The sequence below is a fragment of the Chiloscyllium plagiosum genome, unplaced genomic scaffold, assembly GCF_037043375.1.
Source record: "Chiloscyllium plagiosum isolate Xiang-an unplaced genomic scaffold, Cpla_swu_hap1 HiC_scaffold_11, whole genome shotgun sequence".
NCBI lineage: Eukaryota > Metazoa > Chordata > Chondrichthyes > Orectolobiformes > Hemiscylliidae > Chiloscyllium > Chiloscyllium plagiosum.
This window is the reverse complement of record NW_028270149.1, coordinates 56189430-56214480: the sequence shown is the minus strand read 5'-3', so window position 1 is coordinate 56214480 and position 25051 is coordinate 56189430. Positions and strand designations below refer to the sequence as shown.

At 41.2% G+C, this 25051-nt stretch overlaps 1 protein-coding gene across 2 annotated transcripts in view; it reads right to left on the bottom strand.

Moving 5' to 3' along the window:
* LOC122557191 (SLAIN motif-containing protein-like) overlaps positions 1-23815 on the bottom strand; it is a 44380-nt gene extending 20565 nt beyond the window's left edge. The window contains exons 1-3 of one of the 2 annotated variants that reach the window (XM_043704608.2): positions 23305-23813; positions 17694-17839; positions 6846-6995 (exon numbers count right to left, since the gene is read on the bottom strand). In XM_043704608.2, coding sequence (XP_043560543.1) covers positions 6846-6995; positions 17694-17839; positions 23305-23753 — 745 coding nt within the window. In that variant the 5' untranslated portion in view covers positions 23754-23813. Of the gene's footprint in view, positions 1-6845; positions 6996-17693; positions 17840-23304 lie in introns of both variants that reach the window. The other variant, XM_043704609.2, reaches the window with a different exon arrangement.
* Between the last annotated feature and the right edge of the window lie 1236 nt (positions 23816-25051).

Below are 25051 nucleotides of genomic sequence, written 5' to 3'. Positions count from 1 at the left end.
TCTCCATTGTCCGTTCTTTCAACTGTGATGTCCAGGAATGGGAGTTTGCTGTTGGTTTCTTCCTCCTTGGTGAACTAAATTTCAATTACTGAGATGCTGACAAGGATTTCCTAGCGGCATTAGAAACCACATTGAAGGATAACAAACTCCTGGAAGAAACACAACAAGCGATCACACAGACAGTTGCACCTACTCTGAGCCGAAAGAGGGAAGGAAACAAACTGAACACACGAGAAAAGAAAGCCCTAGAAAACCTTAAAAAATACAAAAACATCGTTATATTACCTGCAGACAAAGGTCGGCTCACAGTCATCCTGAACAGAAGGGACTACATAGAGAAAGCCAAGGCACTACTCGCAGACACCAACACTTACCAACAGGTGGCGCTAGACCCGACCCCCACAATTAGGAAACAAAATTACATATCTCCTAAGAAAATTACACAATTCCGGACAATTAAACAAGATGGAATTCCAAAAAAAAATGAAACCCGACGGGACCAACACCCCACGATTCTACGGTCTACCAAAAATCCATAAACCAGGAGCCCCCCTCAGACCCATTGTCTCACTACCCGGAACACCAACTTACAGACTGGCCAAAGAACTATACGCAAGACTGAAATACCTAGAAGAGTCACAGCACTCCACCCACGAATTCCTAGAAATCATCAAAAACACCAAAACAGAGGAAGACGAAACAATGATCTCATTGGACGAAACAGCACTGTTCACCTCCATCAACATCGACCTGGCAAAGGAAACACTTGCCACACTTTTAGAAGAGACCATCACACACACCCCCAACCACCATCAATCACATTACCAATGAAAACATCATGAAGCTAGTGGACCCACCACCACCCACCCACTTCACCTTCAACAACATAATCTACAAACAAACCAACGGCACCAGGAGTTTGTTATCCTTCACCCATGGGATCTCCGCTATCAGGATTCATAGCAGAAGCGGTAATGCAAAGACTAGAACAAACAATCCTACCAACCATCAAACCAAAACTCTGGGTCCGCTACGTAGATCTCACCTTTGTCATCACAAAACGAAACAAGATAGAAGAGACATTTATCATCATCAACAACACCCTCACAGGCATAAAGTTCACCAAGGAGGAAGAAACCAACAACAAACTCGCATTCCTGGACGTCACAGTCAAAAGAACGGACAACGGAGAACTACAAACCTGCAAATACAGAAAACTGACAAACACTGACCAAATACTTAACTACATCAGCAACCATCTCAACACACACAAACGAAGCTGTATCAGAACACTATTCCAATGAGCCACATCACACTGCAGCACAGACGAACTTTGGAAAACAGAGGAGACCCACCTATACAACGTATTCAAGAAGAAAGGATGCTCAAAAAAAAAGAGTGTGCAGATTCCTCAAGAACAAACCACGACAAGCAGACCAAACACAGCCAGAAACCATAACCACCTTACCATACATCAAAGAAGTTTCAGAAATGACAGCCAGACGACTAAGACCCCTCGGAATCCTAGTAGCACACAACACTCTCAAACAAAAACTAACAAACTTAAAAGACCCAGTACATCCCATGGACAAAACCAACGTCGTCTACAAAATTCCATGCAAGGATTGCCACAAACACTACGTAGGACAAACAGGATGAAAGTTAGCCACCAGGATACACGAATACCAGCTAGCCACAAAAAGACACGACCCTCTCTCCCTGGTAGCCCTACACACGGAGGGAAAAAAAACCACCATTTCGACTGGGACAGGCTAAGCAAAGACATGCCAAAGAATTCCTAGAGGCCTGGCACTCCAACCACAACGCCATAAACAAACACAGATCTAGATACCATCTATCAACCCCTCAGAAAATGACATCACCACAAACCGCAGGAACCCCATCCAGGACAAACATATAAATAGAAAGCAGGAGTCAACAGCTTTGCTTCACTTGGAGATCGCCACTGATGATGTTACCTAGCCAGGTAATGAAACGTCTGGATATCAAACCTACAGCTCAGCAAGCAAACCTACACCCTAGGACTTGTACAGTTAATGGTAGGGCCATGAGTAGTGCTGTCAGAGAGACGTAGGAGTTCGGGTACATAGCTCTTTGAAAGTTGCATTACAGGTAAACAGGGTGGTCAAGAAAGCACTTAGCTTGCACTGATTGCTCAGATCATTGTATATCCGAGTCAGGACATCTGTGGAGTTTGTACAGGACGTGGCCGAGGCAGAGGCCACATTTTGGAGTACTATGTACAGTTGTGGTCACCCTGCTATTGAATGATATTAAATTGGAGAGGGTTCAGAACAGATTTGCACATGCACCTACTTGTACTTCCATTCATTTGAATGTTATGAACACATGATTTGCGGTGAAGTGTACAGTCTAGAATGAACTACATCGTTACTCACATTCCTAAAGAAATACTTCACCGATCCTATCCATATTTATTCAATTGCTTTTGTGGATAATGTTTGTACCCCAAATCTCTACTTGTGCAAAAGGGCATATGTAATTTTTATAAATCAGCAGGCAAATTATAAAACATTTTCCAAATGACCCACTAATAAAACTCCAAAAGACAACATGGAAATGGAATACAATTACTGAAAAAAAAAAACGAGAGGACATGCAAAAAGTGTCCACAGAAGTCAAAAATCAAGAATGGTCAAGTTGGCAAAAAGAATTTGGACAAAATAGCGTTACAAAACAAGAAAGTATTTCTACTTGGCCCTTTCCTAGTTTTTCTTTGTTTGAAACACACTGATCCACATTGACAAATTCGAGATTTATTTTTATTTGATAATTTTGTACAAAATCTACACATCCCAATTTATTAGAAACTGCATTCCCTTTACCTTGTACGGTACAACTGATGGAAAAGAGGCATTGTAGAATTTAAGTCCACTTAAGACATGAATTTGCAAGTTTAGAGGAGTTTGCAAAGATTGCCTTGAGATGCAATTCAAAATCCTTTCCACTCTGACACTAAGACACACAAATGGAAATCGGGACATAACACTCGTGCTTCACCATAGGCTCACCGATGTTACCTAGCATGAAACGGCTGAAAACAAACCTTCCAGCGCAGTGAGCAAACTTACAACCTGAAATTCAGAACCCTCTGAAACCGGACTTCTGACAGAACTAGGGACTCTATCCAGAGGTTTCCAGATACCAGATACTCGCCCTTGGAAATTTCAACTTGCCAGCCAAATATCATGTAATCCATGCATCGGGACTTTGAAAAATCCAAATAAATATCTTCCTGGGTAATGGTCTGGACTTTCCTGACAGCAAAACATCTGTGCGTTGCTTTCCACTGCATCCAGGTTTTGCGACATTGTTAAAAATCCTCTCTGTCTGTATATATCCCAGATTCTCATTTTTATTTTGCTTTAGTCATTTACAGGGATCAAATTACAAAACTATTCTCAATTACCAAGCCAAAATTAACTATTGACTCAAGTCTTTCAATAGTTTAAGAACATTTCATGTACTGCTTAAAGAGAAAATAATATCAGTAACTTTTCCTGTCAAAATCTTGCCCAGCAAAATCAATATTAACACTGCAGAGAGATTTTCAATATGAAGAATGAAAATGCAAGTTAATTATTAGAGAGTTCCCAGCATCTATGAAATTACTTTATTAAAAGATCAGTAACTTATGAAGAAAATGGTACACAAAAATTCAAAGTCATGCATGAAAATATAATACCCACTTCAATTAAGAATCAGAAAAAAAACTGAGGCATAATATTCTTTAGAATATTTGGATAAGCTTGACAATAGATTATCGATCATAAGACAGGCTCAGTTGGCTGGATGGCTGATTTGCAACACATGGGTTTATTTTCTGCATTAGCTGAGATTATCGTGAAGGACTCTCCTGCTCAACCTCTCTCCTCACCTAGCCCTATAGTCTGGTAGGACTATGATGATTTTACTGTTACTTATCATAAAATCTACTTTGGCACTATATACAGCATTGCCGCAGTCTCTTGAATTTGGGATTAGAAAAAATAGCTTAAAAGCTTGAAAGATAATCAGCATTTTAAACTAAACACATTACAATTTGCTAAGTGGCTCGAGCATAAATTGCATCTATAAATCCTGAATTTATGTAGGTGTAGAGAAAAAAATTAAGTGAATTCAGGTGGAACTTCAAACTATAATTTTGTCAGTGAAAATAAAAATAACTTAAATTTAGAATTAACATACATCTACCTGTATGTTAAACTTTATCCGAAATCCAAAAAGCTACAAAATCTGAAGGTTTTAAAAAATCTCATTAACAAGGTTGTTTGGTGTACAAACAGTTAACCCAAATCCACACCCACTCGATGCATGTCATTCAGATGTGATTGGGGCATGGCCCAGTACTGGCAGGCCTCAATTCTGTCTCAGGGCCTGTAGTACTCACCATGTCTGCTGTTCACTAAGGTTTTTTTTTTAATTTCTCCGTTGAACTGTCACTTATTCTGAAATTCAAAAGAAATTCTGAATTCCGAAAACCAGCTGGTTCTGAGCATTTCAGATAAAGGATTGTGTACCTGTAATTATTTTCACTACAAATTCATTCACCCTCAACTACAATAGAAACAATAATAGTCATAAACAGAAACCTGTCCAACAGATTAAAGACATTATCTATAACCATCACCAAATCACAAAGCTAGCGTACAGGTTCAGAGGTAATAGGGAAGGCAAATGGAATGCTGGTCTTGATTTCCAAAAAGAATGAAATATGAAAAGAGGGAACTCTTACTAAAATTATATTAGGTTCTCATCAGATCACAGCTGGATTATTGTGAACAGTTTTAGACCCCTTTTCTAAGGGGAGATATGCTGGCACTGGAGGCAGACCAGAAGGTTCAATGGGCTGATTTCGGATATGAAGGGACCCTTATGGAGGAGAGGTTAGGCCTGTACTGAGTTTAAAAGAATGAAGCAACCTTATTGAAACATACAAGGTTCATAGCACAAAAGATGGTTTCCCTGTGTGAGAGTACCTAGAACCAATGGGTATAATCTCAGAATAAGGGGTCACCCTATCAAGACACAGATTAGGAATTTCTTCTGAGGATTGAATGTTTTTAGAATTGTTTAACCACAGAGGGCTGTACAGCTTAAGTTGGTCAGTATAAACAAGACTGAAATACACGTTTTTGAAATAATCAAGTAACCGCAACATAATAGCTTTTTTCACACAAACCAAAAGCTTTTACTTTTCTTGTGCCTTTTTCATGGCAACCCGATCCAACTGGAAAAACTTGGAATCTATAAATTGCTAGAAAAAAATTCAGCAGGTCTGGCAGCATCAGTGAAGAGGAAGCAGAGTTAACATTTCAGTTCCAGTGACCCTACTTCAACAAGAGATTCACAAATGTTGCTTGTAAACAAAAAGACAGACATTGAATTATTCAAACCGACACAGAATCAATAACCTATTCATTCATTGTTTGTTGCAATGGTTAATTGTTGTAAAGGTAACGCTAAAAGCACTTAGTTCATTTATTTCCCAGAAAAGATATCATGAAATCCAACTACACCTCTTGGACTAAGATCAGAAGAATACCCTTTATGCTCCTTTACAAAACTTGATATAGCCTTCGGCAACCATACTGGAACAGATTTTTTTTTTTTAAAATTGGCTTTTTAAATATAACTCTGCAATTTGCTTTTAATGCATAGATAATTGGATTAGAGCAAGCACTCATTTATAATGAAAATCACAAATGACAAACATAGCACTCTAATTTTTAAAATCAATACATGATTTTGATAGAATAGATCAATTGTTTTCTTAACTCAGTGCATCATAAATTTCAACACTGAATTATTCAAGTCACAAAGGATCTCCATTCAGTTTGTAACTTGGAAGTTAAACGAACTTTGTTATTCTGTTTTGCAACTCACTAAGGGAGCAACAATTTGTGTTAGCATTCTTACATCCAGTGATCCTGCTCACTCTTATTTCATTTTAGAGATTATATGCTGATCTATGTTAAAGACATAAGATTCAGAGATAAATGTCTCAAGGTCAAACATTTCTGACATTCATCACCAGGGCTCACACTGAATAAACAGTAAATTAATAAGGTACAGCAGCAGAGCCACGGAAGCGTATTTTAAAATGAGTTTGTGCCTTCAGTAACAATACGGTCATAAGCTATGTCCTACTTTTAAATCTTCAACTGGAAGATCACAAAGCTTAGAATAAACAAAAATGTTTAATCATAATTTCATATGGACAGCAGACAATAATTTTCTCTTGCACATTAATAATTGCATTTAAGATAGTTTTGGAAGAATAAAGGAAATATTAGTAAATGCAGACAGTAGATTTTGACAATTTTTAATTTAGGAAAACACTCCTTACGGAGGACCCAACTGCTGAATTGATAACAGTACATTGCTAGTTTGATGCACTGCATTCCATTTAATATACCTTCATGCAATCAAAACAAGTTGAATCCAAGATCAAGAGGAAAATGTTGTGAAAGCTAACTAATACTGTTACAGTTTTGTACCTTTAGTTTCTAATTTAAGATTCAATTTTGAAAGGAATATAACATGCAAATTTTATAACTTTTTCATTTTTGAGGCATAATAATATGCAAATATCTGAGACTAAGATCAGTGAGTTTTCACCAAAGCCATGCAGTGAAACAAAAAGCAACATCCATCATGCATTATTTTCAATTTCACACTGATGAAATCTGGAAGCTCTAACAGAACATGCATCAGTCTGTACAAAGTTTTTAAAAAGCATTGTTAACGTTTTAAAATACTTTACAGGATCCACACTTCATTAATGGACAGGTGTACCATACCTGAACTGCCATAGGTTAGTACTGGTTTAGTAGATGTTTTGAGGAAACCAGAAGAGTTTGAGAGATTGCTACACGAAGTGACATCTGTATTGGAGCTATAAGCACAGGTTGAAGCAAACGGAGTGCAATAGATGTTTCTCCATCTGTTGGCTAGAGTGGAAAAGCAAAAATGCATGCACAGTTAGATATGAACACAACAGACGCAGTCTGTATTGACAGTGCACATTAAAAAGAAATCTAGCTCTACTGTAGATGTACTTTTATGTTTGTTGAGGCTAGGTTACTGCCCTCAATGCTGCAACGAGTTAGTTCATAACTGATATGGCAGGCTGTAGTTTGGATGGAAAAGCTAGCAACTTGCTCCTTACAACTCGAGACGTTGGAGTAAGTGGGTCACCAGAAGTGGGTGGATTAGCTAATTACATACTGATCACAATATGAAGATACTAAAGTAACAAAGCAAACTCTACCACATCATACCAAGTAACATTTATTAGAAACAATCTTCCATGAGCTACCAAGGCTGCATTAGTCATTAATACTGCTACAAATTATGATTGGCTCAAATGCTGGCATGCTTAAAAGGTTGCAAGTTCAAACCCCACTGAAGGACTTTCATGCATAATCTAAATAGACACTAGTGCAATACAAAGGATGCATGTGTAAGATCTCTCCAAGCAATGTTCTATTTCCACATGCCAGTGCACATTCCAAAAGTTTTGGCAAGATTTAAAGAACAGGTAGTCCTTCTGAAATCCTGGCCACTCTGCTTCCTTCAAATCAAAGTGAAATTAATTGGTCATATTTTTACTTGCAACTACTTTAAAATTCACCTTTTTCTAGGGTTATGACATTATTTTATAGGATAGACCCAATGGTGCAAAAATAATTCAATGTATTTGGGAATGTGTACAACTGCAAAGTTGAGCTCATTTCATTTGTCTTGGTTGGCTGCCAAAGTTGGTTGCTCAGGATGACCTTTGCGACTTCACCAAGTTCTTTTGCACTTCTAGAAAATTCCACAGAGTCTTCTTGGGTGCAGGAATTCCCCGCGAACTGTACATGCCCGGGCAGCAAGTCTTTGAAATTCATACCTGGCATAGTGCAAAGCTTGCTCCAAATAGATATTCAATAGGCTGACAGACTCTAAAGCCTTCAGGATAGTTATATAGTGCTAATCAGTGGACTAGTAACCATGGGCCAGGCCAACACTCAAGAGATGGGTACAAGTCTCACCAGGGCAGCTTTCTTAAAAGAAAATTCCTTCATAGGGCATTGCTGGCTAGTCCAGCATTTATTGCCCCTCACCAATTGCACAGAGGGCAGTTAAGAGTCTACTGTGTTTGCTGTGGGTCTGGAGTCACATACAAGCCAGAACAAGGAAGGATGACAATTTCCTTTCCTGAAGGACATTAGTGAACCAGATGGGTGTTTCCCCCCGACAATCAGCAACAGCTGCCTGGTAATCATTAGACTCTCAGGTTTATTTGGAAGTACTGGCTTTCGGAGCACAGCTCCATGTTGTGCGACTTTTAAACTTTGTCCACCCCTGTCCAAGACCAACACCTCCACATCGTCAATAGACTCCTAATTCAAGATTTTTATTGAATTCAAATTCCCAGTGCTGTGACAGGATTTGAACCCAAGGCCCCCAGAACATTACCTGGGCCTCTGGGTTAACAGTCAAGCGATAACAACACTAGGCCATAATCTACCCTTAGAGAAATTTAAAATCAGGCATTCAAACTTGGTTTCACACGTCACTGAGACTCTCAATTTTTGTTTTTAAAAAAAAGTCAGTCGAGTTCAATGTCCTTTAGAAGGAAGTAAATCTGCCATGCATACCTGATCTAGCCAATGTGACTCAGACCAACAGGAAGGTGACTGACTTTGAAATGGCCGAAAAGTCATTCAATCTAAGGGCAACTGCTGTTGGACTTGCCAATGATACTGATGTCCCACGAAAGGATTTTAAAAGTGAAATAGGCAACATTGTAGTTTAGAACAGATCGTTTTACAAACACATCAGCAGTACAAAGACAGCAGCTTATTAATGACTGCAGCTAGATAAAGCATTTAGGAATTCTGAGCGCAAGGGAATTTGATGCAATAAAACTCAAGGTCCAATCTAGCTAAATAAATACAAAAAAAAAACTTAAAAATTAAGCAGGACTAAGTAACAGCGACATGGGCAGAACTCTAGCTACTTAGAAAGCAAGGGGAAAAATAACAGCCACTTCAGTCTGGACTGCCACTTGAAGAATCGAAGTGTGGTGCCACTAAGAAGGAAGCAATTGATTGATAAGTCTCCAACTGAAGGGTCCGAAAGAAAGCTCGATGAGATACCAGTTTATAAAGCTTATTTCATTCAGAACAACCAACATGTCAAGAGCTATAGAAAAAGATGAAACTGATCACATTTCCTGTCTTCCAAGTTGTATACATGAAATCCAACTCTCAGACTCCTTCCAGAATTTTGGGAGCTCAATTCAAAACTCTATTAAATAGCTGCATTCTTGTAGATGTTAATATATAATATCTCCTTATGTATAAGGAGATCTTAAAACAAATGTTTCAAATAATTTGTTTCATGCAGATGAATTGCACATATAATTGAAGAGTGATGTTTTGTCATAAATATTCTTGTGGAGCATGCACTAATTATATAGATCTGCTAAATGATATGAGAGCAAGGTGCATGCAGTAAGAATGAATTAGTTTTGGATGCCTTGAAAAATATCCACATCCAGATTTAATCTATTATTCTTCCCTTTAGGCATGTGATTTAGGTTATTGGTGATGTTCTCTTTTCCTGACTTTTGTGCAAGTGAAAGGACCATATGCTAACAGCTTCAGTTTTCCAGTTGTACCTTTTACATTTTGATACCTCCTGAACATGGAGTAAGATCCGAGTGTTGTCTTAAGTTGGGTGTAGGAACTGGCAGTAATAAATCCACAGAACTTACACAAACAAGTGCATGTTGAACAGTAACCTAAAAGACCACTTTGCTTTACTAAACTTTTCCTCCACCACAAGTCCACCCCAAAAGGTCTGAAATATGTTTAACCAGTGAGTGTATGCTTAACACATCCAATCCAACACACACGTGTGCCTCTGTTACTTGCAGGCATTACTGTCGGCACTCACCTGTTTCTTTCTTTTCAGCAATGTGCCAAAGGGACTATGATTGAATATTGAGGATGGAGCTGCCCCAAGTTCTATTTCATAGGTTGTACAACCCACTTTACAACACCTTGTGCAGCGGGCACCTCATTATTACTATTCCTTTGATTTGTTGTCTAGAAGATGACAATCTTGGCATTGGTAATTATTAGATTTGGGTTAGAAGCGGATAAAGGTAATTTCAGAAAATGATTGGCATTAGAGGGTGCTAAATATGTTTAATAGGAAAATGGGAGGAGAAGATGAAAGGACATCTGACCAGATTTGCTTTAAATCTGCAAAACAAAGCTCTTCCAATGTCTTCAGTCTGTAAGACATTACCTGTAGCTGAACTTCAGAAATTTAGAAGGCAGATAATGTTTTTATATATAATTAAATATATGTGGGAAATTCTTATGAAGGAGAACAAATAATACTTCTAATAAACTCAGGATTATGCAAATGTTCCTTTAGGTCAAAACCTGACCACTTTATGTTTTTAGTAGGATGCATGGCATCAACCGAATAATTGACGAATACAAATAAAATGAGTTGAAGAATGCTTTTCTGATGAATCTGTTTTGATGTGATTAATATCAGAATTAAGCACCTAACCGTAAATCTAGATCAGTATTTATTTCACCATAATTTTGCAAGTGACTAATTCCTTCGTTAGCTGGATCAAAAGGTATAAAATTGTTGGGAGCTACTGCTTGCTCAGAATTCTGGATATTGAGGGGCTCATTATTTTTGCACTCTTGACATAGTGCAAAGTAAAAATATGGTGTGCACATTGAAGTCGAATTAGTTGGCCAGGTAATATTTTTGTGCAGGACATGTTGGGTCATCATTTCTTTAGCTGTCATTTTAATGGACTTCCAATATGACCGTCACAGCTTCAAGTATGTTATATTTTGACTGAACACGGTGAATGGGCATATTTGGTGGTTGGTCAGTCAAATAATGGTGTAACTAGCTTTTCAGTAAAGTGTAATGAGTGTTTAATAGTTTTCACATCTTGTACCCTGATTTGTGAAATTACACAAAATGCAGCTCACCTTCAAATTTTCAGATGTTGCACTTCCAAAGGGAAGGTCATCCATTATGGATGGCATGATGGCTAGCACTGCTGCCTCAGTGTCAGGGATCCGGATTCAATTCCACCCTCAGGTGATTGTGTGGAGTTTGCACATTCTGCTAGTATCTGTGTTGGATTCCTCGAAGTGCTCTAGCTTCCTCCCATAATCCAAGGATGTGTGGGTGAGGTGAATTGTCCATGGCAATACAGGATTGGGTTGGAGGGGGAGAGGGTTGAAGGAGTGTAGTCTTTGGTGGGTCAGTATGGACTTGATGCCAAATGGCCTGCTCCCATTCTGTAGGGATTCTATGATTCGACTTTAGAAAAAAGTCGAAATACATGCAATGTAAAAAAAATCAAGTGTTTTACACGACTCAGATGCCTACTTTAGAGTCACAGGAATGATGGAGAAAGGGAGAGTAATTTTGTTTTCTAGTCTACAGTTTGAACATAAATTTAGGCACGGCAGGGCTATGGCTAAGCTTGACATGGCCTGCAGGCACATGCTCAGGAAGTGTCACCAGCTGCAGGAAGTAGAACCTGGGATTCAGAAAAGTGATTGTGACAGATGACAACACCAAGAACTGTGAAGATGACACTTTTATTTTTCCAGAGGGCAGGGCAGGAGAAGAATGCTTGCACATGCAGCTATCAAAGAAAGTAGATGCGAGTGCTGGACTCTGTCTTGTCTCACTGGTGACAGGAACAAAGCTATCACTGAGCTGTTCCAGTATATTTTTCTGCCAGAGGTTGAGATTGTGGTAACAATAAGATAGGTAGAAAGAAGGATACAGCCCAAGAAGCACAGATGAAGAATTTACAAAAGAAAGAGTTGTAAGAGGTGATCTTCTAAGGCAGCACCACAAAACGAGAAGAAATAAACACAGAAAATGGATTAGGAGGGAGGGTTTTCAATTTCTACAGTCTGATTCTGGGGCAGATAGGTCTTGCACAAGGAGAACAGGTCACTTAAGATGTTGGAGAAAGGAAGGTCATTTGGCTCACAGTCTACTTAGCCATTCAATGAGATAGTGGCCAATCTGATAACCCTCAAATCCATTTTACTGCTTTATTCCCATAATGATTCCGATTCTTTTTTAAAATAATCCTTCCTCAGTCCTTGAACACACAACCCAGCCTCCACAGCCTTCTGCAGTCAAGAATTCTGGAGATTGACTTTCCACAAAACATTCCTCTTCATCTATCTTAAGTGGGTAACTCCTTACTCAGATTATGCCCTCTGGTCCTCGACTCTCCCACAAAGGAAATCAACCTCTCATCTAGCCAGTCAGGTCACCTAAGAATTTTATATATTACAATAAAGTTTCTTCTCACTCATTCTTCAAGTGCAATGATTAGAAGTCTAACATACTCAACCTCTTTGCATTACAAAAGCCCTTCTTGCACATGGATGTCATCAAGTTGCCTTCTCAACTGTTGCATTCTTTGGGATAACTATGATTTTAACCCAGTGACAGTGAAGGAACATTGATATAGCTCCAAATCAGGAAGGAGTGAGACTTGGAGGGAAACTTGCAGATGGTGGTGTTTGTGTGCTGCCCTTGTCCATCTAAATGGTAGAGATTACAGTTTGTGAGATGTTGTTGAAGGAGCCTTTGGCAATTACTGCATTGTAACTTATGGGTGGCACACAGCTTCCAGTGCTGAAGGGAATGAATGTCAAAGTTGTTAGATATGGTGCCAATCATGCAGGCTGCTTTGTGCCGGTTGGTGTCAAAGAGATGTACAGCACGGAAACAGTCCAACTCGTCCATGATGACCAGATATCCTACCCTAATATAGTCCCATTTGCCAGTACTTGACCCATATCCCTCTAAACCCTTCCTATTCATATACCCATCCAGATACCTTTTAAAAAAGGTTGTAACTGTACCATCCTCCACCACTGCCTCCAGCAGCTCATTCCACACATGCACCACCCGCTGTGTGAAAACATTGCCACCTAGGTCCTTTAAATCTTGCCCCTGACATCCCAAAGGTATATCCTCTAGTTCTGGACTTACCCACCCAGGGAAGAGACTTTGTCTATTTATCAAATCCATGCCCCTCATGATTTTATAAACCTCTATAAGGATACCCCTCAGCCCCCGACACTTCAGGGAAAACAGACCTAGCCTGTTCAACTTCTCCCTCAAGCTCAAATCCTCCAACCCTGGCAACATCCTTGTAAATCTTTTCTGAACCCTTTCACAACATCCTTCCAACCAGAATTGCACGCAATATCCCAAAAGTGGCCTAACCAACCTCCTGTACAGCTGCAACATGGCCACCCAACTCCTATACTCTACTGGTCAGAGCATTAAGAAAAGCATACTAAATGCCTTCTTCACTATCCTATCTACCTGCGACCCATTTTCAAGGAGAAATGAACTTGCACTCCAAGGTCTTTGTTCAGCAACAATCCCCAGGTCCTTACCATTAAGGTGGATAGGTTCTGCTCTGAATTGCCTTTCCAAAATGCAGCACCTCGCAGTTGATCTAAATTAAACTCCATCTGCCACTTTTCAGCCTATTGGCCCATCTGATCAAGATCCCATTGTACTCTGAAGTAACCTTCTTCACTGTCCGCTACACCTCCAATTTTGGTGTCATCTGCAACATCCAAATCATTTTATATAAATGACAAATGGACCCAGCACAGATCCTAGTGGCATTCCACTGGTCACAGGCCCCCAGTCTGAAAAGCAACCCTCCACCATCATCCTCTGTCTACCTTCAAGCCAGTTTTATATCCAAATGATTAGTTATCCCTGTATTCCACAAGATCTAATCTTGCTCACTAGTCTCCCAGGTGGAACCTTGCTGAATGCCTTACTGACGTCCATATAGATCATTCTACCACTCCGCCCTCATCAATCCTCTTTATTACTTCTTCAAAAAACTCAATCAAGTTTGCGTAACATGATTTCCCACGCACAAAGCCATGTTGACTATCCCTAATCAGTCCTTGCCTTTTCAAATACATGCACATCCTGTCCCTCAGGATTTCATCCAACACCTTGCCCACAACCAATATCAGGCTCACAGGTCTATAGTTCCCTGGCTTTTCCTTACCACCTTTTTTAAACAGTGGCACCATGTTAGCCAACCTCCTGTCCTCCAGCACCTCATCTGTGACCATCGATGATATAGATATCATAGCAAGGGTCCTTTGTGCAACTTCAAACATCAGGCAAATGGAGAGTAACCTCTGACACTCCCGACTCATGCACAGCAGATGACAGATGGACAGTGGGGAAGAAAAAGGGCAGGAATTGCTTACTGCAGAATTTCTAATCAAAGACCTGCTCCTGTAGAAAGTATTTTATGGCTGGCCCAATTCACTTTCTGGTCGATGCTAACCTTGAACGTTGATAGCAGGAGATTCAGCAAATCTAATGCCATTTAACATCAATGCAAGGGTAGATTCCCTTTACAGGGGTGGGCACTAGCATACCACTAATGGGACAGTGATACAAGACCATAAGACATTGGCCTAATTTCTGCTACCTTCAGCCAATCGGGGCTGCTCGCCATTCAATCATGGCTGGCATGTTTCTCAATCCCATTCTCCCCATAACCCTGGACAATCCAGTATGTACCTATCTCAGTCTTAAATATACTCAATGACCTGGCCTCCACAGGCTTCTGTGGCAGCGAATTCCATAGATTCACCATACTCTGGTTGAAGGAGTTTCTCCTTCTCTCCATTCTAAAAATGTATTCTCTAAACTCTAAGGCTGTGCCTTAAGTCCTGGACTCTCCCTCCAACGGAAACACCTTCCCAACATCCACTCTGTTCAGGCCAATCAGTATTCTGTAAGTTTCTAAAGATTTCCCCTCATTCTTCTAAACTCCGAATATAGACCCAAAGTCCTCAAATGTTCTTCATGTGAGACGCTTTTCATTACTGGTTCCCTGGCTTTTCCTTACCACCTTAAAGCTGTGGTACACATTAGCCAACCTGCAGTCTTCCAGCATTCTTGTGAACCTCCTCTGAACCCATTCCAGGGCTAGTATATCCTTCCTGAGATATGGACCCAAAACTGCTCACAATACTCTAATTGTGGTCAGACCAGAGCTTTATAGAGCCTCAGAAGTATATCACTGCTTTTATATTCAAGTCCTCTCAAAATAAGTACTAAATTGCACATCAGAAACATGCTATCAACCGTACTATACAGATAATGTCAGGTTGCTGTTTGATCAGTCTGACTAATTTAAAGCAACCAGTCAGAGGATGGGAACCAGAGGGAACTCTAATGCGAGAAAAACAAAACTAACAATTGTTAAGTATTGCTGTAGTAAACGAAAGTGGAAGACAGCACAAACAAGTACCAGCGAGTCACATTGTGGAATAGAATAATGTTAAAAGCACATAATTAAAAGGCACTCTGAATGCATGCAGTTTTCATAATAAAGCAGGTGAATTGACAGGAGAAATAAGCCAGCATGATCTGGTTGTGATGGAGATGGGATTTGAGAGTAGCCACTGGTAGGCACTGAACGTTAAAAAAAAAGACATTTAGGAAAGATAGGCCTCAAAGAAAAGAAGGTGGGTTAATTATGATAAGGGATAAGAACACTGTTAGTAAGGAAAAAGTATGGGGTCAAGAAACATCAAAGGGCAGTGTTGGGGGTGGGGGTCAGCGTTGGACGGGGTTGGGGTCAGGAGGGTGGTGTTGGGGCGGGTTGGGGATTCGCATGCTGTGCGCTACTGCAGTCTCCTGAATGGGGAGCAGACTTTGAACACACCAAGCCCCAGAGGAAAAAGGCATTTAAAATCGATTAACTGAGTAATCGATTACCTGAATGAAATAATGCCCGCACATCATGTTTGGATACTCGAGGTTCCCCTGTATAGTGTTTCATGCAGAACCTCCTGGACAAGCAGAACAGACAACAACGGGGAACCTATCAACAAGGACTGCTTACTCAAACTACTAGACTTGCGTTTGACGTCACTTCACATTCAACAACCAAATATACAAACAGCTCAGTGGAACACCTATGTGCTTACCAATTTCTGGGCAAATAGCAGAAGTAGTGATGCAAAGACTGGAATAAACACCTCTCCCACAAATCCAACCCAAACTCTGGATCAGATAAGTGGACGACACTTTTGTTATCATTAAGAGAACAGAAATTTCACGCGCACACACACCGGATCATCAATACCATGCTCACAGGGATCACATTTACAAGAGGAAGAAACCAACAATCAAATCCCATTCCTGGACGTGATGGTAGAAAGAACATATAATGGTAAATGCATCAGAGTGTACAAGAAAACCATATGCACATGCCGACCAGGCCCTGAACAACGCAGAAACCACAAACACACACAAGAGATGCTGCATTGGGACCCTGTACAAAAGGGCAAAAAACATTGCAACACTCCCGACCTATGAAGGGAATAACCCCTCTACAGAGTATCCACCAACAATGTATATCCCCGCAACTTCATCTGCAGATGGCTAACAGACGAACAAGGCGACAAGGAAATGCCACTATCCATGCTACCTTACATGAAAAGGTCTCAGAACTGACAGCCGGACTTCTCCGACCATTGGGATTCAAAAAAACCCATAAACCAATAGCCAGGCTCAGACAACTCAAATTCTGGATTAGTGATGCTGGAAAATCACAGCAGTTCAGGCAGTATCCGAGGAGCAGTAAAATCCTGCGGTGGCAGGGGAGGGTGCCAGGACGGGAGGGTGGGTTGTGGGGGGGGCGTGGACCTGACCAGGTAGTTACAGAAAACCTGTGCCCACACCACCTCCCTCACCTCCATCCAAGGCCCTAAAGGAGCCTTCTACATCCATCAAAGTTTTACCTGCACATCCACCAATATCATTTATTGTATCCATCGCTCCCGATGCGGTCTCCTCTACATTGGGGAGACTGGATGCCTCCTAGCAAAGTGCTTTAGGGAACATCTCTGGAACACCCGGACCAATCAACTACACAACCCTGTGGCCGAACATTTCAACTCCCCCTCCCACTCTGCTGAGGACATGGAGACTCTGGGCCTCCTTCACCGTCGCTCCCTCACCACCTGACGCCTGGAGGAAGAACACCTCATCTTCTGCCTCGGAACACTTCAATCCCAGGGCATCAATGTGGACTTTAACAGTTTCCTCGTTTCCCCTTTCCCCCACCTCACCCTAGTTCCAAACTTCCAGCTCAGCACTGTCCCCATGACTTGTCCTACCTGCCTATCTTCTTTTCCACCCTCCTCCCTGACCTATCACCTTCACCCCCTTCCCCACTCACCTATTGTATTCTATGCTACTTTCTCCCTACCCCCACCCTCCTCTCATTTATCTCTCCATCCTTCAGGCACTCTGCCTGTATTCCTGAAGGGCTTTTGCCCGAAACGTCGATTTTACTGCTCCTCGGATGCTGCCTGAGCTGCTGTGGTTTTCCAGCACCACTAATCCAGAATCTGGTTTCCAGCATCTGCAGTCATTGAGCTATCGGAGGTAAAAACAAAGCAGAAGACCCTATACCCATCACTTGCAAGACAAACGCAATTTACAAGATATCCTGAACAAAAGACTGCATGAAACCTGAGTATTTTATTCAGTTAGCACATTCAACTTACCTTGATCAAGTCTGCACATGAGACTGCGGCAAGCAGCTTCAGTCTCTCGGCTAGGATGATCAAGCACCTGCCTGCACCATTTGAGAGGACTTTGTGCCTTCTGGTTTGCATCTGTTGTTGCTGTCTTCTTTGGTGAAACATATAACCTTTTAAACAAAAAAAACAGAAAACAGTTCCTTCTGCAGATATGCAACTTCAGACTAATATGCAGTAAGAGTGACAACAAGGAACTATATGGATAAAGATAATTTGGGCTTAAACCCTCATTATCCAAATGTCTATAGCAACATAGCTCTCCTTCTATTAATAGAGTCGTAAAGTCAGGGGTCTATGGCACAAAAACAGGTCTTTCGACCTAATTTGCCCAAATGGCTAGTTTTCACAATTTAAACTAGTTCCATTTGCCTACATTTGGTCTATGCGCCTCCACACACCTCTCTAAATGGTTCTTAAGACCATAAGACCATAAGACATAGGAGTGGAAGTAAGGCCATTCGGCCCATCGAGTCCACTCCGCCATTCAATCATGGCTGATGCGCATTTCAGCTCCACTTACCAGCGTTCTCCCCGTAGCCCTTAATTCCTCGAGACAACAAGAATCTATCAATCTCGGCCTTGAAGACATTTAGCATCCCGGCTTCCACTGCACTCCGTGGCAATGAATTCCACAGGCCCACCACTCTCTGGCTGAAGAAATGTTTCCGCATTTCTGTTCTGAAATGACCCCCTCTAATTCTAAGGCTGTGTCCACGGGTCCAAGTCATGAAATCATGAATCATGAAATTGTACTCACTTCCACAACTATCTCTGGCAGTTCATTCCAGTCACACACCACCTTCTGATAAAATTACCCCTTAGTGATCCATCGTAACCTTATTTGACTGCAGTTAATAAGTATCCGGTGACTAATGGATTAACTAAAGCTTTTTTCCACCCAAACTAAGAACTTTCCAAATGTGTGGTTGTGTTCTAATCTTTTAAAATTTGCCACAAAGTTAATGTGGCAAGAGTCCTTTAATAAATGCTGAGGCTACATTCGAGACTTATGCTGAATTCTTACAAAAATTGTGTTTCAAGGAAAGAGGATTTATGGAGCCTGAAGTTTACATTAGGGTAAGAATAGAGAGGTGTCTCAATAGTCACGTTGTTAAATTATACGAAAGTTGGTTAATTTGCGCTTTTTTTAAAAAGCAAAAAAGGTAGTTAAGTCATTATGAACATTATGAAGCTAAACTGCTTCAGGGTCAGAAGGTGTTGTTGCAATTTCTTTTACTACCGAAATTCAACAAAAAGAAAATCTTGCCTGGTTGGAACTGTGATCAACAGAAGTAGGCTCAGCTAACTGCCTTGACTATGTGCGAAAAAAAGTACATGGGGCCATCAACACTCTCCAGTTAATACAGTATTGTCCAATTCTATGTTTTGCTTATATGCATGGAGTTAAGCACAACAACCTCCAAGTTTCCATCCAAATTACCCTTTGCCTCCACAGAACAGGTAATTATAGTGATTTATCAATGAATTCTACAAAGAAATTAATGCAAATTCAAAGTTATGGCAAAGCTGCATTCATTTTTAGTAGCATGATCAGCCAATCTGGTTCTGACAAATGGTCTTGAGTCTTATTTTGGAAAAATCTACAAAATTTGTTACTTTATCCGTCTCTTTTCCATTTATATTGATCTCTGTATCAGATGCAATCTAATTTGTATTTGTTGTTTTCTACTTCCTGGTTTGGATCCTGCCTCTTCATGGGCATTCTGCAACTTTGTTGGTTTAAGATCGTAAGAACATAAAATACAGGAACAGAACTCGGCCATTTCACCCATTGATTCTGCACTGTGATTAAGAGCACAGTTGTCACAATTGTGGCAGTCAACAGAAGCAAACCAGGATGCTCCTGTCATTGATCTGAAAATTCAAGCTATGATAGCAAAGTATCGGACCAGAAAAGAAAATTATACAACATATTTCACACCAACCAGAGAGAAAAAAAAAATCAAAGACCTTCACAGTAAAAGATCTTCTGATGTAAAAATACAATAATTCTTAAAACAAAAACAGTGTGACCAACCCAAACAAATAATAAACAACTCAAAGCTAAGCAATGGCATAATCTGCTTTGTAGGTCCTGGTTGAAGGACAAAATGTTAAAAGATAGTGGGTGAGATCGCTGGTCTCCAAAATAAATTCCAAACTTCTGAATCCACGTGAAGTTCAATTTAACATCACAGCATAAAGAAACATTCACATATTGGCCCACATCAACTGCAGAGCAAGTGTGCACACAGCTGACCTTGTTTAAAACAGCATGCTTATCTTTTTACACTGGAGGCTTGGGGCTTTCCACCTCCACCTCATTCCCTCTCAGAAGGTCTGGGAGACTATTTCAAAGATTCCATGCTGAGATTTGGGATTGTCGACTGAACCTCCAACATTCTACTGAGAAAGAAGCAAAATCTCTGAAGTGTCGAGGGTGTTAGTATTTAGCATTATAGTAATTAAACTTTACAGCAGCTTACTTTTGACTAACAAGAATGGATCTCTTCCGGTAGTAGTTTCAGCTGGAAAGCATTTTCAAATTGAATTAGCGTTCCTGTCTTTACATCCTCCTCCTCCTATAATGACTAGATTTTTAAACAAGAAACCTATAACTTTGTACAGTTATCAGTGAACTATGATATCTGAACAACAGATCATCTAACTGAATGACAACCTTATTTAAAAGGCTTTTCTTTAGCAAGAAAAGCAGTCTGGCCATACTGTTCAATATTTCTCACCTTTCACCAACACTGCCCTCTACAAATACTAGTCTCAACTTCGCCATCCCACTCACACCATTTCTACCCAGCAAGGCTGTAGGTCAATTTAACCAAACTGCATACTCACCAGCACTTTCAACTACCAGCTCACCAATAATCATCTCTCTCTACTCTTCTCTGTAGAATATCACTCAGTTGCAACAAGACCTATCTGGCTCCTCAGGTTATTTTAAAGAATATTGGATTTCACCCTGGTGTTTTTGATATTGATACAAAAAAAAAAGGTTCAGTTGCCTACCATAATTACGAACTTGCACACAAACAGATTGTCATGGTTCCCTTCAAATGGTGACCATACTTTCAACAATTTACAAAAAAAGTTAAACAAACCTCCAAGATCTGCATTCCTTTAGCCCTCTATTTGTGACAGCCTTTAATTGTTTAGGTTCCAAGTTATTGGAAATTCAGCTTCTAAACACTTGTTTGTCTTTCTTCCTAGAAGATGATTCCTTCTATCAAGTTTTGGTCTCTTGTTTTAGAACAGAGTCATAGAATGCCTGAAGTGTGGAAACCAGCCATTTGGCTCATTGCTGACCCTCTGAACAGCATTCCAACCAGCCCCACCTCCCAGCATATCCCCATAACCTTGCACTTCCCATGGCAAATCCACTTAAATCCACATCTTTGGAGCTTGGGAGGAAACTAGCATACCCACAGAGGAAGTCCACAGACACAGGGATGGGCAAACTCCACACAGCAATCAGAGGTGGAACTGAACTTGGTCCCATGCCTCGCCAATGGCGCAGTGGTTAGTATCTGCTCATCTGTCTAGATACCAATTTATCTCACGAGGTGCCTCGTGATGTTACTATGTTAAAAATGTTATGTAAAAAGTAAATTTACATAGTTGTATCCAACAGCTATGCAATGTCAGTTAGGCTGGTTAGCGTCATTGAATTCACCCGAGCCATCTTCCATTTCATTTGGAGGTCAGGGACATGTACAAAACTCTGGATAAAGTGAGGAAGAACGTTGCCAACACAACCCTCATCCGGATAGCCACCCATGTGTAGCTGCAGCAAGCTCTGTGCAGATCCTCGGTACACAAACACCAAGTGTCACTTGTACTGAGGTTCTATCTGGCACCGGTGTTACAAAGGATGGTCTGGCCTGGCCTAGTTTGGCTTCAAGTCATTGGACCACTCCATATTTGTTTTTTCCCTTGCAAATGTCTTCATTAAGGACATCTTCAATCACAAGTCCATCACGAAATGGTAAGCACAAAGCATCCTTGAGACCCTGTGGGACATAGAGTGGACCCTGTCGGGTTGTTTCTTGATCAGACTATCATAGTCTTTTGCATAATGCCTCATCACCAGAACTTTTGAAACGCACCCATACATTACTTGGCTGGTGGTGAGGAGGACAATAACTGGGAGATCCTTCATGTATGCCTGGAGTCTGTGGTACCACTGCTGGGTGGGGTGATGGAGACTGTAATACACCTACTGGAATGTGCCCTTGCAAGGGAAGCCTGGAGAGAGATCCAGTGGTTTTTGTCAATGTTCGTCTGGGGGACACACTGAGGCAAAGATTGATTGTGCATGGAGGACCATTGACTCAGTGAAATATGCAGTTTAGTCTGTCCAAAACCTGTTGGTATTCCAGAGCAAGAAGTGGGTCCTGAATGAGTTTTGCAGACTGGCGCATTCCAAATCTAGGACTACGTGCTGAGGTGTGTATTAAAGTTTGCGGCAGCTGCTGCCAAGGCACAACAGGAAAAGACAACTGTTTAACGTCGTTCTGCCAGAATTAAATGGGATTCATTCAGTTATCAAACATTTTCCACCCCCAACAGTGGCTCCAGTATATGTAAATACTGTCTTTCACAAGTAAGGAATGCTTTCAGTTTGTTGGATACAAACAAATGCCAGTGTTTGTTTTTTTTCCATATGCTATTGTACAGAGCCAAACTGCTTTAGTGACAATGTATATATTTTTTATGAACAAAGTATGTTTTTGAAATTAAGGCTGGCTTGTGATGCAGACTAATACCAACAGCATGGATTCAATTCCCACACAGTTACCATAAAGTACCTAGCAACCTCTCCCCTAGCCTGAGGCATGGTGACCCTCAGGTTAAACTGCTACCAGTCTGATGAGAGAGCAGCCCTATGATCTGGCAAGACTATGGCGAGTTTAGACTATATTAAAAAGTTAGTCTGGTTTAATTTCAATTTCAGCTCTAAATCAAAATTACCAGATACTACTTTATTTAAGCAAGATAGGCTGCATCCAAAGTTTTAAAATGGAGACAAGAGAGGAAACTTGTTCATGAAAAGAAGCCATTTCAAGTAATTAGTTGGTTGGTTTTAGAGTATTGGGAGATCAAGTTTTCCAACAATTTTTTTTAATGATACACCTAAGCATACAGCTTAGTTTAAACTTAGCAACTCTATATATTTAACATCAACAGGTAAAAGCTTTGCAGCCAATACCTCTGATTTAAAATGGTTCACCTTATTTAAGTGTTATGTATATTGACTAAAACATGAAAAAAAATGTATAAACATGAGAACAAGCAGCGAACGAATCACCCTCAATGGGAAAATAAAGTAGGTAGCTTAAAAATGATCCAAATACTTGGTCGATAAAATTCTGCTGCCAAAGGAATGCGTTGTCGACAGCTAATGTCCTAAAACTGACCTGGGAGAACACTACACGACTAGATCGACAACTTCTCGGAATAGGATATCACGGATTTCATGAGACAGTTCAAAATGTCGGGATAGGTGCACTGTAATCAGACTGGGGAGGATAACCATGCGGTTCTGTTTGGCAGCACTTACCAGCTGTCTTCTTCCACAGTCCCGAAGTCCGGTTCCAGCTCTAGGATATCCTCCTCCAGATAAACCGGCGGCGGCTGCTCTTCACCCCCCTCCGAGCAGCACCTGGCGACCCCGGGGAGGACGGTACTCAACAATGCCTCGCAGTCGGCCAGAAGCGGGTCACCGGGACTTAGCTCCACGTCCAGGACATCAGGGGCGGACCCGATCAGATCGCCGTTAGCCGGAGGGGGCGGCCTGTCCCCGCCGCCAGTGAGCGCCTTCCCCCCGCGGCCGCTCCGACACCGGAGCTGCTCATTCTGCAACTCCAGCTTTTTGACCAAATCCTGCAGCTTTTTGACCTCCTTGTCTGCGTCGAGCAGCGGTGTGACGATGGCAGCCGCGCATCCCGAGCCGTTTGGTGCCCCCGGATCAACTCCCGCCTCGGGCTCGCTTGAACTCGGTCCCACCATTTGTTGGCCAGTGGCATTCACAGACCGACCGCTCGCATCACCATCAGCTTCACCACCATCGCCGCCACCATCTTAGATAAAGACGACCTCTGACACTCACTTTGGGCATGCGCAGACCCCTGGTGTGACCGGGGGCGCATGCGCGGTCACCGCGAGCCGAGATTGGCGCCAAATTGGAGCATGGTTTCAGAAATGAATGATTGAAATGTGTCAGCGACAACTAATCTGGAAACACGAGGTGAGACATCTCCCATTTACTGCACGCGAGAAGCCAGACGCTACATTTGAGGAAAACAAAAAACAACATTGGAAAGTGTACTGTACAGAGAATGCTGGAGAAACTCAGGAGGGTTGGCTGCATCTATGGAGAGATGATGAAGGAGCAGCTAGTGCTTCCAATGAAACCTGTTGGACTATAACCTGGTGTTGTGTGATTTTTAACTTTATCTGTGGAAAGCGATACAATTCAGGTCTATCTTGACCGGCTGAAATTTTCCAATATTTTGTGTTTAAGATTTGCAGCATCCACAGTATCTTGCTTTTATTTTAATGGTGAAAAGATACAGCGGATCAGCTGTGCAGCAAAGTGAATTTCGTAGCTTTTTCCCCAGAATCACCCTCTGCGTGAAAAGGTTATCCCTTAGTTCTCTTTAATATCTTCCCCTCTCACCCTAAACCTAGGACCTTCTAGATGTTTTTAATCAACCTGTCATTAGTTAGGCCACTGTTGGAATATTGCATGCAATTCTGGTCTCCTTCCTATCGGAAAGACGTTGTGAAACTTGAAAGGGTTCAGAAAAGATTTACAAGGATATTGCCAGGGTTGGAGGATCTGAGCTACAGGGAGAGGCTAAACAGTCTGTGGCTGTTTGCCCTGGAGTGTCGGAGGCTGACGGGTGACCTTATAGAGGTTTATAAAATTATGAGGAGCATAGATAGGATAAATACACAAAGTCTTTTCCCTAGGGTTGGGCAGTCCAGAACTAGAGGGCATAGTTTTAGGGTGAGAGGGGAAGATATAAAAGAGACCTAAGGGTCAACTTTTTCCACGCAGAGGGTGGTACATATATGGAATGAACTGCCAGAGGATGTGGTGGAGGCTGGTACAATTGCAACATTTAAGAGGCATTTGGATGGGTATATGAATAGGAAAGGTTTGGAGGGATATTGGCCAGGTGCTGGCAGGTGGGACTAAATTGGGTTGGGATATGTGGACGGGTTGGACCGAAAGGTCTGTTTCCATGCTGTACATCTCTATGACACTAAGATATGTTGACGCACCTTTGGAGCAGATAGGA